Source organism: Cyphomyrmex costatus, unplaced genomic scaffold, assembly GCF_001594065.2.
Source record: "Cyphomyrmex costatus isolate MS0001 unplaced genomic scaffold, Ccosl1.0 scaffold378, whole genome shotgun sequence".
NCBI classification, from domain to species: Eukaryota; Metazoa; Arthropoda; class Insecta; order Hymenoptera; family Formicidae; genus Cyphomyrmex; species Cyphomyrmex costatus.
In genome coordinates this window covers 666,534-684,406 of record NW_017277972.1, presented here as the reverse complement: position 1 = coordinate 684,406, position 17,873 = coordinate 666,534, and the positions used below count along the sequence as shown (strand labels likewise).

Genomic DNA, 17,873 nt, shown 5'->3' with positions numbered 1-17,873 from the left:
TTTTCGAAATAAATTCTTACGATTATTACACTTATATAAACGATTCTGTCGGAGAGTTACAACATCTTTGTGCTTAGGCTCAAAATCATATACAGATCAAAATAAACTGATAAACATAATTATTAAAATATTAACCCAATGATCTATAACCTCTGCTATCTGATAGAATATATTAGATCGCAGTATCAGTGTTGTATCAAATTGCAGAGGTTATAAATTGGATAATATTTTAATAATCATGTTTAATGGCTCTATTTTGATCAGTATAGGATTATTATACTACGAATTACGTTTATGACTATTAAAAAAACCAACAATCTTTTTTATCTTTATACTTAGGTACAAATTCTTGGATCGTAATCTATTAAACAGTACCACAAAAAATGTCAACATGAATAATTTACAAATAAATTATCTTTAGTACAATTGTATATGCCGCCACATGTACGTTACTCTAACCTGTTCCAAAATATTCCAATATAGTAGCTAACTCTGACTTACTCCCATAGAGATAGTAGTACTAGAGTACGCATTGTAGGAGTGGGGTAATCCTATCTAGAAAAGGACGCACTCATTTGGGCCTTTTCGTTCTCTCTCGTTTCGCGCATGCGTATACTCTGAGGGTGCAAACCCATGCAGCGGAATAGCGTAACGCGGAACGAGAGTAGAACCAATCACGAGATTCTTTAGAAACACGGAATGCTCGTTATTGGTTCTGCTCTCGTTCCGCGTTACGCTATTCCGCTGCATGGGTTTGCACCCTGAGGCTGATATTTCATGTGTCGTACGACAAACTTGTCGGGCGTTCCGATTGGCTACTGACGACACGTAAGTGGGGGAGCTTCCGTCGAAGAATTACCAGCATTCTTGTCGTAACAAAGTTGGGCAAGATCGAACATTTTTCGACAGTCGTTGCAATAGCATAGTGTTTCATAACCTAGAAGACGCTTTTCAGGTAAAACTGAACGAAAAAACAATGAACATTGAAGATTGTACTACAGTAAGTATACTATTTTTTGTTTTTATAGAATATTTAATATTATAAAGTTACTTATTTACTTAAAATGCTACATGCACAAATAGTGTTAAATTTCTGGTAACAAATTTTTCATACACGAATATATACATATATAAAATAAGCATATATATAATTAATATATAATTTATATATAATTATGTGTAAACAATTTTTTTTCAGTTGAACTTTCCACTCAAATGCATGATATGCAAAAATATAATTGATAAGAAAGATGAATTACAAAAACATGAATGTTTTTGTATGAATAGCCCCCCCTGTAAAGGCCGATTTATAATAGCCGTAACTGTTAACTTAGGCCGGTACCGTAAAAGTTGGAAGATAGGAAACCCATACTACCGTTTATAATAGGTGGCAATAATCTGCAGTTTTTGGCCGTAACCGAAAAGATAACTCAACTTTATCTTTACCGGCCTACGGCCAAACGGCCTACGGTGAAAAGAACGGAAAAGAAGTAAAGTGTTAAGTGAGTTACGTGCAAAAGAAGAACATAACCTTTTAACGTGTTTGAAAAAGTAAAACCATCAACATATAAATAAACGATGTTGATTTGATTTTCTGGGTAAAACAATTTCGGCATTTATATGATAAAAAAGAGAAAGATTATAAGGACAGAAATGTTGTAGAAAATTCGTGGTTATTTATCAGCAACAAATTAAACGCATCAAGTAAATACATTACAATATATTGATAAATATTGATTTACTTGGTGAAAGAAACAGTATTAAATAATTACAATTGTTATTTAGGTACCGAATGTAGAGATCGCTGGATTGCTTTACGGAATCGATTTTCAAAAGAACGATGCAAACTAGTACGCTCGGGATCAGGAGCATCAGACCAGAAAGAATGGCCATTATTGAAAAATTTGGCATTTTTATACGAATGTGTAAAAAGACGAAGGACAATTGGTATCGTCAAGAAACCACCATGCGAAGATTCTGAAAATACAACATGATCTATGTTATCAAATGATTCTTACGCTAAAGATGGTTCTCAAGATTCGGTTCTGAGATTCGGACTTGAGAAACGAACGTGGCTGCGAGACTTGCTTCTGGACGAACGCGTGCACATCGAGACCCTGGATGCGGTTTACGAAGACACCCTATCATTAACCGATATGGATGCCGCTGATACTACGTGATGCGGACATCACGCTACGAATTGCGCCATGCAAAATGTATTCAAACTGTATAACTGGTGGTTGCGAAGACATTTTTTTGAAATAAAAACTACGCAAACGAATTTCTCGTGTATTGTTTCTTCCCTTAGTATATAGTGTATAGTATATACGCGTCGACGGTATATAGACGGTGCGTAACGCTCTTTTCGTTCATTCGTCCTCTTACGAGCGTCACGGCATGGACCGATTGAAGGACTATCTGCATCGGTCGAGCGCAAGGGGTATCGTCGGTTAGACGACGATCGTGAGCCGCTGTGCCCACCGAGCCCCCCACCATCGAAGAAAAATCAAAGATATTGGGAATCGTCTCCGTCGAAGGACAAGCCGGCGTCTTCGAACCAAAGATACTATTGGGAGTTGCCAACGTCTTCGAACCAAAGATACCATTGGGAGTCAAAGGATACATCCTCCAAGGCAACGCCGTCGAAATACGTGCGTCCCCGAAGTCCTCCCCCTCCCCCGCCAGTAAAAGCGCGGGAATCTACGTCGAAATACGTGCGTCCCCGGAGTCCTCCTCCTCCTCCGCCATTACCACCGCGGAGGCCTCCTCGATAAAATAAACACTCTTCCCCCACCGCGGGAAGTCTTTTGAACAAAAACAATTCTTGGAATCGTTTGCGATAACGGTTCTCGGAACGATAAGAATTGTTTGCGATAAAACCTGTCGCGATAGGTTCTCCCCCACTCTCTTCGATTTCTCCCTTCGAGTTCAGAAAGCGCCATTTACCAGATCATTCTCGCTACGCTCGTCTGCGCGAACGGATCATGTTCGGCTTCTACTCCGAGATGGGCAGCCCTCAGAAGGAATCGTAAGTCTTCCGTTTCTTTTTATTTTCCTTCGACTTTACTGATTACGTTCGTACGCAGGACGAAACGTCGCGCGGTGCGCATTCTGAGTCAGCGTTACGACCTGACCGCAACGGGCTACAAGTTTCTGGAGATCAGCGTCAACGTCGGTCCATCGAGCTACGTGGAGATCGTTCTGGGTGATCATCAAGGACGCGAACTGTCCATGTCCCTCGAAACGTGGAAGGGCCTCTACGAGCAGCGACTGAACATCTACAAGTTGCTGCGCAACGAGTACAAGGACAATTTCATAACCGTCGGACCGATCACGGCAACGATCTAGATACGCGTAGATACGCGCACACCGATCTTACGCTCGTACGGCTCGAATCCCCGACCGTACACGTCACGATGATCAAATCTACGCTACGCCGTATGTTCGATCTCGACGGCTGCATCGACGTTACCTTCGAGTGATTGGGCGCGTTCAAGTCGACAAAGCGGCTAACTTGCTTGCCGAGCGATTGCTACATCGCTAACAAATAGCAGTTCGCATGTCGTTGAACGGACATATTTCAGAATTTTGTGAAAGGAAAATGTTGGCTGTCTTAGAAGAACTTGTTGAAGACGATTTAGATTTAAATGCGATATGTGGTGCGGTTAATCGTGTAGTTCGACATGTAGATAATGGACTTCTTAATTATAATGTTGCACCAAGAAATGAAAGACCTATAAGAAATCAAAATTATTATGAAAATATAATATTTCAATATAATTTATTTGATTTTTACGCACATTTTAGAATGTCAAGAGGAACTTTTGAGGTAAAAAAAACTTTATTTATTTATTTATTTCATAACTACATAACTTAATAAAAAGTTTTTGTAGACTTTATTGAATCATTTACAACATGTAAGAAATATTGAAGATGTAATCCCACTTGAGAAAAAGCTTTTATTTTCAATCTGGGTTTTGGCAAAGCAAGAATCCTTTTTAGCTGTTGGAGATCGATTTAATTTAGCCAAAAGCACTGGTCATTATATTTTTTTAGAAATAATATCTCAAATTGCGGAATTACGACATGAATTTATTGTATGGCCAAATAATATACAGAGACAGCGAATAAGTAATGTATTGAAAAAAGAATCGGGTAAAAACAATTTATGCTTTACTTCCAATAAAGTATAAACAAAATGAAAATATATAAAAATAAAAAGAATATACATATATTATAGAATAAAATTATAACCTACACTTTTAATAATATAAAAATGTAAAATAATATAAAATATAAAAATTGACTTATAAAATCTTTATTTTTATATAATTTCATAATTATTCATTCTTAAAATTAATTGTTAAGAATTAATAATTCTTTAACATTTCTATACATCTTTGCCTTTTAATACATAACTTGTTTGCACAGGTATACCTGGTATTATAGGTGCCATCGATGGGACCCACGTTCCTATAAAGGCACCACCGCATAATCCTGTAGATTATTATAACAGAAACAACTACCATTCAGTAATTTTGCAGGCTATTTGTAATGACAAAAGAGAATTTATAGATATTTTTGTTGGTGTAGCAGGAAGGGTCCACGATGCTAGAGTATTCAGACAAAGTCCTATATTCGCTTTGCTGTCCGGAAATAATCCTCCGATAGATGAAAATCAACATTTATTGGGAGACAATGCTTATCCATTGCTTCCATTTCTCATGAAGCCATATAGAGATAATGGACATCTCACTCCTGAACAAACAAAATTTAATACAATGCTAAGCTCAATCAGATGTCGTATTGAACAATGTTTTGGATTATTAAAAGGAAAATGGAGGCGTTTAAAATTCTTAGATATGTCCCGAATTGACCTAATACCTACAGTAATTGTAGCAGCTTGTGTATTGCATAATTTCGTTTTGAATAATGAAGATTTCGAATTCGAAGATGGTGAATATGAGCAAGATGAAGATGAAAACGAAAATAATTTGCAAATTTTCCAGGAATTTGGAATTGGAATAGGAAATCGAAAAAGGGATTACATAGCTTCAATATTGCAATAAAATTAACTATATGTATGAATAATTTTTAAACACAATAATGTCTTATATTCTTTTTATTTTTTAAAATAAAGTAACAAAAATTAGGTACAAGACATTTTCTAAAATATATGTAATATTAAAACAATGTTAGATTAATATGTTTTATAAATGAAAAATAGACTTAGAGGCATTATAACATAAAATATAATTCAGTTGTAACAAATATAAAAAATTTTTATCTAATGTTAATATTTTTGGCTTCTGCAACAATTATGATGTTTTTGCATTTTTAATAATACATGTAATCATCTGCATCTACTAAAACAGAAATTAAAGTATTGATTTATAAAAAATAATTAAAAGTATAAAATTGAAAGTATACAATGGTATAAAGTTCTTTTTAAATTAAATTTCTTTTACAATTAACTACCACTGTAATAATAAACTTTGTTGCATTATTAGAATACTTAAAATAGTTTAGAATATTTCATAATATTTGAGAATATTTTGTCAACAAAATGCGAAATCTTTAAAGACTATATGTATCTGTATGTATTTTATATTATACATATACGTATTATATGTATATTCGCCAAAAGCTAGAAGATATATTTATGTACTACGTGTATATAACTAAAGATTAAATATAAAAATGTTTATTGAGTATAAAAAAATTATGACTTTTCTTGAGAAGATAAATACTGCCTTAACACTTCCAGTTTTTGTTTTTGTATTGCATTATTATTTTCCACAGCTTCTATTAACCTTTTTAAATCATTATTTCGTTCTTCTTCTACTTCTATACATTTTTTTCTATAAGAATTTATAGGGGTTTTTCTTTTTCCAATGGTTCTTCTTTTTTTTAAAATATTTGTACTACTACTACTTGTTGAACTAGAACATTGTGAAAAATTTTCATTTTCTTGATCACTGACATTTGGAGAAGAAATATTTCTAACAATCTTTTCAGTTTTCTTATTATTATCATTGTTATTATCATTGTTATCATCATTATTCAAAGAAACCGTCGATGCCATTACTACGTTTGGATTTACTGTCTTATCATCGAAAAAAATTTCAGACATAATGTCAAAATAAGTCCAGGAAATTCTGCCAGTGCCCGTTGTCTTCTTTTTATCATTATTATCTTTTATAACTAAATATCTTGATTTCATATTCCTAAACTTTTTATCTATTGCATCTGCTTCAACTTTATACCCATATTTTGCCATTTCATTACATATTTCTTGCCAAAGTTGTTTTTTTTTGTTTTTTGGATTTCTAAAGCGGTCAACTCTTTTTTTGTATTCTTCTAGCATTAAATAAATAGCTTTTTCATTCCAGATAAAATTATCTAGTAAAGATATTTTTGAATTAATAAGAAATAGTTATAAATAAAATGATTACAACAGAAATCTTAGGTAAGAAATAAAAATATACATACTTTTATCAATTTCGGTAGAAGAATGTGTTATACTTATAGCGTTTTCTGTTTCCCGTGCATTAGAGATTTCTCCCATGTTTTGCTGCATTGCCTCATTCTCAAGTGGAACATATACACATCCGTCATCTGTAGAATTAGTTTTAAATAAAAAATATGGATAATATGAAACAAAATATCTCTAAGACCACAATGTAAATATATAACAATTAGGAAATAAAGGAATTAAAATAAAGAAACTAAATTTGAAGTATAGTGCTATATGTTAGATAAATTTATACATCGAATTATTGAAGCATTGAAGTTTGACCGTAGGTCTTTATTTCCTAGTTAAAAAATATAAATATATGATATAATTTTTATAATACATACCAGTATCAGAAAATACTAATACATTATTATCATCAATAAAGTAATTTCCGTCTTTTAAAATTATGCGTTGTGTTTTTGGAATTTCCATGTTAAGGAGATCCTAAAGCAACGAGAATGACCGACAATTACAGTTAACCATTTTCTTCGAATTGGCTTTATAAATCATGAAATTTTTTCACACGATGAAAGTACACATCAAAATGAATGGGTATAACGCTAAATTTGATTACACAATTGGAGAAAAGAATACAAAATTCACTTATTTCAGCTCTTATAGCTATCACTTGAGGTTATAATTTACTTATTGTAGAAATTCTGTAGGTCGTACATACCAAATGATACCTTCGTGCAAAGCGTATGATGCACAAATAATCCTAAGCTTGCGATTGTCATCTAAGGTCTAACAAAAAAGATATTCTAAAATATTTGTTTCACGATAATTGTAGCTATCTTCGTTTTCAGGGATCAGGGTATCGATCATGAAACTTTTTCCCTAGGATAGAAAATAAAAAGTGAAAAATTTCTCCAAATTTTTCTTTAATTACAATGGTAAAAAATTTCACTTTTTATTTTTCATCCTAGGAAAACAATTTCATGATCGATACCCAGATCCTTACTTAAAAACAAACGTACATAACCTACATTTAAACCTAAGACAGCGAAAATAAATTATGCTGCGCTGCTAGGTTAGCAGCTGCGACAAAGCAGCTAACAAACTGTACCGTTCAATGCAATTGCTCGGCAAGCAAGTCAGCCGCTTTGCTGTCTTGAACGCGCCCATTGTTCCGACTCGTCGATACCGTCGACGTCAAGTACACGCGCTTTGCCAACGTCGCGAACGCTATAAGCGAGAGCGACGTCTTCGACAAACGCCAGCTCGTCGATTGCGAGATTCTCGCTTTGATTTTTAACGCTCGATAAAAATAAATAATGTATAACACTTACTACATTGTACTACAAAATTATGAATAAAAAAAAAATTTATACTCTGCACACGCGTACTTTCTTCCTAGCCTTTCTTTCCCCTCCCGCGCGTTATACTACAATTATATATATATATTACACGATTAAATATAAGTATATATTGCACAATTAAACTAAAAAGACATTATCCTTCGAAACGATTCTTTTACTCGCGTTAGAGTATGCTCTACTACGCGAGATTATATTTGTAAAGTAATCATACGCGTTACATAGGCCGTCGGCAACCTTACGTCAATCGGTTATATATATATATATATTAGATAGGGCCGAGACATTTCTCTCGCCGATGCATCTCGTCGTCAGTGTTCTTTCGTCTGTCAGTTCGATAGTTCTTCCTCTGATTCGAAGCCGCTAACGAGCGCAATTGCGACGTAGACACAGGTGCCCGGTGTCCGTTCGAGCAACGCCGTTTTTGCGGGCATACCCGTTCGTTTTCAAATTTATACACTTTACTTTTTTCAAACTAACTGAGTGCGTGCGTGCGAGAGTGTTGTGTGTGTGTGTGTGTGTGTGTGTGTGTGTGTGTGTGTGTGTGTGTGTGTGTGTGTGTGCGTGCGTGCGTGAGAGTACAAAAAAACAAAACATAAGAAACGATGAGGCATCGCGAGGGGGCTCGCGAACAATTTCTACGATTCTTCGAAGACGAGGAGGTGATGGAGGTGGCGATGGACGTGGCCATCGACATCGCCATGGAGGTAGCTATGGAGGTAGCTATAGAGATCGAGAACCGTCCATGGTTACCTCCGACACCCCCTCCATTACCTCCTCCTATGGAGGACGTCGTCGTCATCGACGTAGAGGATGGCGGCGAAGACGACGTCGTCATCGACGTAGCGGACGAGGACGACGACGTCGTCGTGGAGGACAACGTAGTTGACGACGACGTCGTCGTCATCGGTAAGGCTCCTCCGATTGACCAGATGCTGATGCACCATATGGAGGTGGGCAACGTGGAGGAATTCTTCCATCTCCTCGCCCACCTGCATGCGGAGTGGCAATAGGTCGTCGGGGGAGAGCTACCACTGCTACCACCGATGCCGCTGTACGTAAGTAACAACATTTTAATTACTTAGATCCATGCGGTCGTCGCGATGATGATGTCATCGCATGCATGCGCTTGGCCGCGGCGGCGGACTTTTTTGCGGCGGCCTTTGTAACGGTATCCCGCGGCGGCACCTTTTTTGTAACGATATATCCTGGGGGGACGGCGGGGGGACGGCGCGATAAGACCCCGGCGCGATAAGGCCCCGGCTCCCCCGTACCTTCCCCGCGCACCTCACCCCCCCTCATTGCACCCGATCTAGAACCGGCCTAGCCTATCTACTGATATGTGCACCACGACCACGGTTTACAGGACCACGTCCACACAAAAGATGTTTAAAATTACCAACATTGAAGGGAGCCTGAATCGACCACTAGGTTCGAGCCGAAACGCTCCCTAGTAATCGCGAGACGCCGCGCCGGATACATGAAAACTTGCTGTGGAGCACCCGGCACCTCTCCATCAACAGGAGACTCCGGGAATCTAAGCTCAATATCTCTAATTACGAAACGACACATGCTATTATAAAGATGAACTAGACCAAATGAAACGTGCGAAGCTACTGACGAGACAGCGCACTATATAAAAATCTTCTCACGAAAAAATTCATAAGAATATAAAATGAGAAGGACTCGACACAGCGAGAAATAAAAGACGACACCGCTAAAGTAAAATATAACCTGACCGAATGAACGAATACAAAACGAACATGAGACAAAATAAAAAATAATTTAATTAACGTCACAATATTATAATTTCAGAATAATGTTAAGCATAATGCAAGGCAACACTAAGATAAGCACACCCTGTTAAATAGAAAAATTTACCAATAATCCAGGGATATATTATGAGCACTTAGGAAACATACAACTCATTCAATCTTCATGGAAGTTAGTCATAAAATTAGATACTACTGCATTACCAAAACGTTTAGAACAAATTCACAAATATATATTGTATTAAAAACGAAAGCGATGTGTCAACTAACCGTAAGCATCGATACCGAAACATATGAAAATCTTCATCTAATACTAAATAATGGATATAAACAAATTAATCAATTAATAACAAAAATATTTTCTAACATACGAAAATCCAAAAAAGAGAACTTATTGACGGAATAGGCACAATTGCAAAATCACTTTTCGGTACCATGGACGCTAATGACGAAAAATTAATTAACGAACAATTAACTATCTTAGACGATAAAGAACAAGCAACGCAGCACGCATTAAAAAATCAATTAAAAATGCTAGAGACAACGATAGCTCATATTGAAAATACCGAAAAGACCATACAGACAAACGAATACATTTCAGCAAAACCAACAAAAAAATTAAGAGGACAATTATTAGCAAACGAAAAGAAAATAAACATGCACGAAAATTTAATTATAATTAACGCCATACTACACGACTTAACGCGTGACGCATAGGACATTTTAAAATATTTAATTTTTATAAGGGCAGGAATAATAAACCCCCAACTAACACCTCTTAATACTACATATTATAAGTAATCTTAGAGAAACGAGTTTACAACTCTCTGAAGATCTTCGTTTTCCATTCAAAATTAGAAGCGACGAATGGTCAATAATAGAAAAAACAACTATTATAAGCGCATATTGCGACACGAAAAATATATTTACTATCTTACAATTTCCTTTAATGTCGTAAATTATAATTACGGTATTAAAACAAGCAAAGGAATAACAAATGACAATATTTATTATATTAAATTATTCTATAAATTCAAAAAAGAAACGTTTCGATTTTTACATATGTCCTCTTCAGTCACATTAATATAATGTACATAAATAATATAAAATATAACAATTAAAATGAAAATTACATGGTCAATCCGTCAAATTATTGTCACTCTAGTCAGCTAGTAAATGAATGAATACTGTCTCATAATGTGTGTTAATCGAATTAAGAAAATTATCTACATTATAATTCTATAGAATCATTAATGAACATTAGGAAGATAAAATTAAAAAATACATACCGTAAATTAGAACTGAATATATTGTGACGACTGTATCGCGAGTCACTTTTCCCCGCTACGTCGTACAACTAGCCGCTAATGTATGTTTTTTCTCTTCTTCCTTTTTTCCTTATTCTATGCGAAAATGTAAGACATAATTCTAGTTCTTTAGACATAGTTGTAGCTCTTTGTTGTAATAGCGAGTTTGCTAAGTAACGAAATGTTGATGCAGCGCGCATATCGAGATAACGGATCGCAGACCAAACGCTCTCACGCTCGCTCGAGCTGATAATTTTGATAATACAATACCTGCGAGATATTGCGTCAGCAGCCGCAGTCGTTCGAACCGTCAAATACAATCTAAATTTTCTCCCACTAAAAGATGCGAACGTAAAAGCATATTCAAATATAGTACTATCCTCAGCAATTGGCTGAACTTGGTCGCCGCCCGCTATCTCACATGCTTATCTGCATAGAAATAAGGCCATGCGTTAGAAATTAAGATAGACGTTTCCTGCGAAGCGACTAGCGTTCAGATTTTAAATGTAGTAATAGTCTACTAAACAGAAAGCTAATCGAACATAGCGATTTCACCCAGATAGTATAGAATGCAGTGGTGACATTCATAAGAAAATATTTCATGACCATTGTGTGCTACTTGGCTCTGTAGAACAAACGTCCCGCGCGATCCCTCCCTACCTCACACCGACTCGTGCGTAACTATATAGGGCCCCACCTCAACGTTAAGCCAATGGCGCACATGCTGTGTGCGTCTCTTGTAGTCGCGAAGAGTACAGTCGCCTCTTAGAATCGCGAAACGCCGTTTCTAGAATCAGTGTAACGGGCTGTCTCAACCTGGAGCTACCGCAACCGAAAAGCTATTGTACTACCCGCGGGTCCCGCGCTCGGACGAGGAAAGATCACAATTACAATTACAATAAACAAAAGAAAAAGAAAGGCGAGCAGACGGGTGAACTTCCTTTACCTGACCTTAGGGCAGAAACCACAGCTGACAGCTTCATCCGCAACTTTATTTGCCGATTCGGATGTCCTAGGAGCATTTTAACCGATCAGGGGACCAATTTTATGAGCCAGTTAATGAAAAACATCGCAAAGAAATTTCACTTATAACATTTCCGAACTTCAGCCTTCCATTCCCAATTCAACGGTTCCCTTGAGCGCTCCCACCTCGTGCTCATGGAATATCTAAAATGTTTTGTTAACGATAACGAAAATTGGGACAACCTCATAGAACAGGCCAATTTTTCATATAATACCTTCGTACACGAAGGTACTCAATATACGCCGCACGAACTCGTATTCGGCAGAACAGCACGAGCGTCTTCGCAGTTCTCACGCAGCAATGATCCTGAAACCTATTACCATTATCTTATTGATCTATTCAATGATATACGCGAACTGCAAACCAACGCGAGGCGAAATTTGGAGCGAGCTAAATTCAGGTCTAAGGAGTACTACGATAGAGGAAAATTAACCAACAAATCTTCAATCCGGGCGACTATGTTTTCTTGCTAAACAAGGCGAGACCGAGCAAATTTGCCGATTAAATAACTCAGGACCCTATAGAATCGTAGAAGTGCTCGATCACCATAACGTCCGACTGCTGATAAGACAAGCCACTAAAGTCGTACACACGAATCGATTACGGAAAGCATACTGCCACGAACCTGGATGAGACTGATCTATTATTTCAGATGGCCCCGATTCTCTTGTTGAGTTTGATAATCCGCGCCGCCGAGGTCCTCCTTGGATACGATTGTGGGGCTCCAGCTTCAACCCCACTACCATCTCCCTTCTCGATGTGGGCGAATGTCACGCTCTTAACGACAAACCCAACACTACCACCGTGTATCTGCAGCTTCTACAAACAGTCGAATATGCTGAGACACTTATCCACGCCTGCAGAATCGAAATTGATCGACACATCATGTATTGTAGTATGCATTCGCACGTATCCCTGGTGCAGGGAGGCCATCGGAAGTATCTTGTCGACATAAATCAAACGACGTGCCACAGAATACACGCCACGCCAAACTTCTCCTACGGATACTCCACACCAATTGTTGATCTACACCTCAATTCCATCAATTACCGAACCTTGACTCTCGCCGGCAGTATCGCGATCGACGGAACTTGTCATGGAGCACAGTACTCCGACCCATATGGAACCTGGAACAACGTCATCGTTGAAGCGTCAATTTATATAACTTACAAGGATTACCGCGCAACCAGTAAATCATCGCAGGACCTGATCATACTGCGATCGGGCACCTATTTGTAAAATATCGGAACTCACTTGCATCGACGAAGATGGTGCGAATGTATTTTGGTCTCCACTATCAGACAATTCCTGCAAATTCCATTCATACGATGTACTTTACCAAGGAGCAGCAACTAAAATCATCGATTCAAATTCACGTTACCCAGTTGTATACTCCCTTACTTCAGAAGACACCACGTTCGCCTTGTCCAAGAAATCAAAAAGAGTCATACGTGGGTTTACCCTGATTCAGACCGAACATTCGAAACTCATTATCGTCGAGACGACTAAGGACAATCTCTTCGCTTCAAAACACCGCATACTCACAAATAACCTCGACACCTTTATTTACATAAATTCCAAATTTATCTATGTCAAGAAACACATTAAACGCCAGGTTCAGGCACTCTATCAAAACATGGTTTATCAGAAATGTCAACAGGTAATTAAAATGTTTTTAATATTCGACGGCGCTAATCTGGACAAACTAGCTGAATGTGCGGACAAGCTCAACAAACACCCTACATAGGACATCCACTCAGTACAGACAACTCCAACAAATCACCAAGATACTATACAACAGTTGATCGACCAGGTGGCAGCATTGACAACCCAAGTTAAAAAACTAACAAAACAGTCTCGTGCAAGAAGCCGCAGTAAGAGTCGCGCACGACTATCGAGCAAGACACGCTACGCCGCAACCAAAGAAGCAGGACAATGCTATTATCACCAGAGATTTGGCGATCAAGTATACAAATGCACACCACCCTGTAGTGCACAAACAAAAGCAATTCAGTTAAACGAATAAGACCGCTGTCAGTTGGAGCCGCCAATGACAATTTCGAGGTATCATCCCGGTTTCACAAATCGGTATACTTTTGAAACTGAAACTAGTTTTGCAAGTACATCAGCAAAAAAATTAAGACACACCGAAGACGACGAGCTCCGTATTAGTAGACAGCACGGTCATTGTATTATCGATTTCTTTTCTATTTTTTCTGCTATCAGTACGCTTATTATTTGTGAAAAGTGACATAACGTTTAATGAAGCAAGTCCCCGTGGATTGGGATTCAAAATTGCAGTGGAATGCAGTTGTGGTGTGACGTACATAAATTCATGTCCCTTGATTGGTCAAGCTTTCGAAATAAACTCGAGAATAGTTTTAGCCATGCGACTTGTAGGCATTGGTAAAAAGAGACTGGATTTATTCTGCGGTATTATGGATATTAGTCAAGGACTTGCTACGAAAACTTATTATGCAAAACTTATTATGTCTCGCAAATATCTATCACGCAAGCGAAGTAGTTTATGATATTGTGACGACGAAAGCAGTCGAAGAAGACTAAGAAGAGAAGGAAAAGAACGCTGAACACGGTAATCCACCATCAGAATTGATTGTATCTGGAGACGGCACATGGAAGAAAAGAGGCTTCAGTTCTCTATATGGCGTCGCTACGCTTGTTGGTATACATAGCAATAAAGCAATTGACACAGTTGTGAAATCGAGTTTTTGTTAAGCATGCAATATATGGGAAAAGAAGTCTGACATTGTAAAATACGAAAATTGGAAAGATAATCACGATGATGAATGTACAAACAATCATGAAGGGTCTTGTTACGTCCGGCGCGATTTCTTTTTAAAATTTTCGCCCCTGAAATTTCTATCTTTCTCGCATCCATTATTATCGTGCCGTACGATTCGCCTGCGTACCTGCATTAACTCTTTGTAGCGCCGCGCTTACGCGAGGGCACCACCTCCCGGGCGGCACGCGCCGGCTAATTAATGCATAAATTTCCCGATACAATTAAATGTTCCAATATGCGTGGAGGCAAGACTGAATTAGTTAGCACACCTTACGCTCAATCGTGTTGCGCTACCCCGCTCAAATTGTCCTTTTCTTCCCTAAATCTTTATACGATATATAAGTGAAGCGAGTATACGAGAATACTGCGCATCACGCGACAGTCGCTAATCCGAAGTGACAGATAGAGCGAAAAAAGGAATTATAGGGCTTCGGATAACCTGGTTGCTTTTTTCTAAGAAAAAGAAAGAAAGAGAAACAAAGAAGTTAAAAAAGAGGTGTTTGGGGACGGAGCGCCGCGCCGAAGAAAGACCAGGTTTGTAGTCCCACTTACCGTCGGTCTATAGGCGATTATAAAAAGGAAGATGCCCCCCCCCCCCGTGGAAGGAGTATCCTCCACTGGGGAAGGTAGGTATGAGCTAGCCCAGCTCATCTACCAAGCGCGTCTGCTACGACCCGGTCGTGGCCTATGGAGGAGTGGCCAAGGAGGAGAAAGAGGAAGAGGAGAGTTGTAGTATGGCCGAGATGTCAAATTGGCACGACATAACTACTGCGAACCCAGATGAAGCTAGGGCTAAAATAAGCAAGGAGCTGGTCTCCATTAAATTCAGCATAGCGTGCTTAGGTCCGGACGATCCTAGGCTATCTGGGTTGATAATGAGGAAGGAGGAGCTCGAAAACGAGCAAAGAGGGATTGCGAAAGATATGGGTGAAATCGTGACCCAGAGTCTAGTAACTGCTGAAACGGCAGTTAAAGAACAATCCGACAAAGTTGCCACACCAGTAAGTCTTACACTAGGAACAAGTAGCTTGGTGAATGGAACTATGAAGACCGGGGGTTCAGGATGGTGGACATCGAGACACAAAGGAAGTGTTAAAATCCCAAAAAATAGTGGTACTATTAATTCGATATCACAGCAGGACCATAAAGAGGACAGTGTACCACCGACGAGGGCGAATCCCTCATATGCGGAAGTGACACTAGCTCCTCCAGATAAGATATACTTCACAGGGGATCGCGAGACGGTACTACACAAATTGTGGAATATGGCGACCTGTGATGATGACATTAATAACCCAGATTACCACCATGACTCGGCCCGCGTAAGCCCCTTCAGGGCGTGAAAAAGGGGTTCACTCCGAGCCACGCTATTTTTCTTTCTTCTCTCTTTTTCCTTTTAATCTTTCTTCTTCTCCTAAAATTCCTCGAAATGATGAATCTCGGTGACATCTGAGGGCATTAGTAGCCTCTTCAGGGTGATTATGGATTTGAATACTAGTATATATTAATGTGAATAACACCTCAATTATTGATACAATTACTGACTCGACTAGTTGCACAATTATTCTCTTGATTCTACGTCATCACGAGGGCTGAGTCCCCTTTTCGCTCTTCCAGCAACTTCAGGTTTTATGTAAATAGATGTAAATAGTTATTTTTATGCAATTTGATTACGTCACTAGTATTCCTCTTTCTCTCTCTCTCCACAAGGAGAACAGACTGTAAATATTTATATACATTTTTATTCTATACGCGATTAACTTCTCAAATAGCGCCCATTTCTGCATGCGGCAACCTGTCCAATGAAGATTGCACATCGAGGCGAGAGACGATCGGTGCTTCCGCTCGACCCACTATCGCTCTTCGTGCTCTGATCGTTCCCCTCCTTTCCCCATTCCTACACTCAGGACATCTACCCACTCATTTATCCAACTCCGATCCCTCGCACCGCGTTCGGGACGTCGCGAATCCCAAGCGCACAAAAACCCGGACGTAACAGTCTGCTGGCAAAATGGAAGTGGATGCAATGAAAGAAATGTTCTTACGATTAATGGATAAGTATCAAATAAAGTATAAGAGATATATAGGAGATGGAGACAGTAAGACATTTAAATCTGTTTCGGAGGCTATGATATACGAAAAATTATGTCATTGAAAAAAAAAGAATGCGTTGGACACGTACAAAAAACGTATGGGCACGAGATTACGCAATGCTAAGAAAAATAACAATATCGGTGGAAAGGGAGCAGAAAAGTTAACAGATAAGATTATCAATGACTTAAATACGTACTATGGCTTGGTAATACGAAGAAATCCAAAATCAGTAGAAGAGATGAAGAACGCTATATGGGCTACATTTGATCACAAAAGGTCGACTAACGTTACACTACGCACGTTGTCCTGAAGATAAGAAAAACATGTGAGTATAACGAGCGATATATTAACAAAAAACGAAAAAAAGCGCGAGAAGATTGTAAAGGCGATCTAGTGGGGGTGAGAAACTTCGAGACTAAAAGCGGTAAATTATATAGCCTCGGCTTATACATAGAGGTCCTTACACTGTTATTCGCAAATTAAGAAATAACCGATATGTCGTGACCGATCTTGAAGGGTGCCAAATATCACAGCGGCCATATTAAGGCACTTGGGAAGCGGCTAATATGAAACCATGGCGAGAAAGAGTCTCGGAAGAAATGTCATCGGAGAGCGACTCCGAAAATGAAGATGATAATGTAATGACAGCGTAGAGTAAGAGCGGCCGGAACGGTCTTCTGTCAGGACGGCCGAAATTGTAGTAGTTTTTAAGTGCGCGAAAAAAAAAACCTCTTATTGAATTTCGCGGATTCTAGGCAAGAGCGCTATGAGACGGCGATCTCGAGCGTGGGATGGGAGCACGTGATCACGGAGCATCCAATAAAATGCTCGAGGGAAGAAAGAAGAACGAAGAAAGATGGTGGAAAAAACGTAACGTCTTGTGTGTCGCGTGAAGAATAAAGCGTGAGAAACCTGGTACATCGAGTGTCTTTCGATCTCTTACCCATTCCTCCTACAGTAATAATGTTATAATTAATAATTTTGTGTGTGCAGGAAAAAGTACTCATATATATATATATATATATATATATATATATATA

At 38.4% G+C, this 17,873-nt stretch overlaps 1 protein-coding gene across 1 annotated transcript; it reads left to right on the top strand.

Moving 5' to 3' along the window:
- The first annotated feature begins 3,416 nt into the window (after positions 1 to 3,416).
- Positions 3,417 to 5,069, top strand: LOC108776751 (putative nuclease HARBI1). The gene is made up of 2 exons (XM_018543453.1): positions 3,417 to 3,438; positions 4,432 to 5,069. Exons 1-2 carry the CDS (start codon positions 3,417 to 3,419, stop codon positions 5,067 to 5,069), a joined length of 660 nt encoding a protein of 219 aa, XP_018398955.1.
- The last annotated feature ends 12,804 nt before the right edge of the window (positions 5,070 to 17,873 follow it).

Bases quoted from the DNA above. Each gene is read 5' to 3' on its own strand.
- LOC108776751 (XM_018543453.1), top strand. From the start codon at position 3,417: ATGATCAAATCTACGCTACGCC. The intron at 3,439-4,431 runs GTATGTTCGATC...TTGTTTGCACAG, and splicing joins GATCAAATCTACGCTACGCC to GTATACCTGGTATTATAGGT.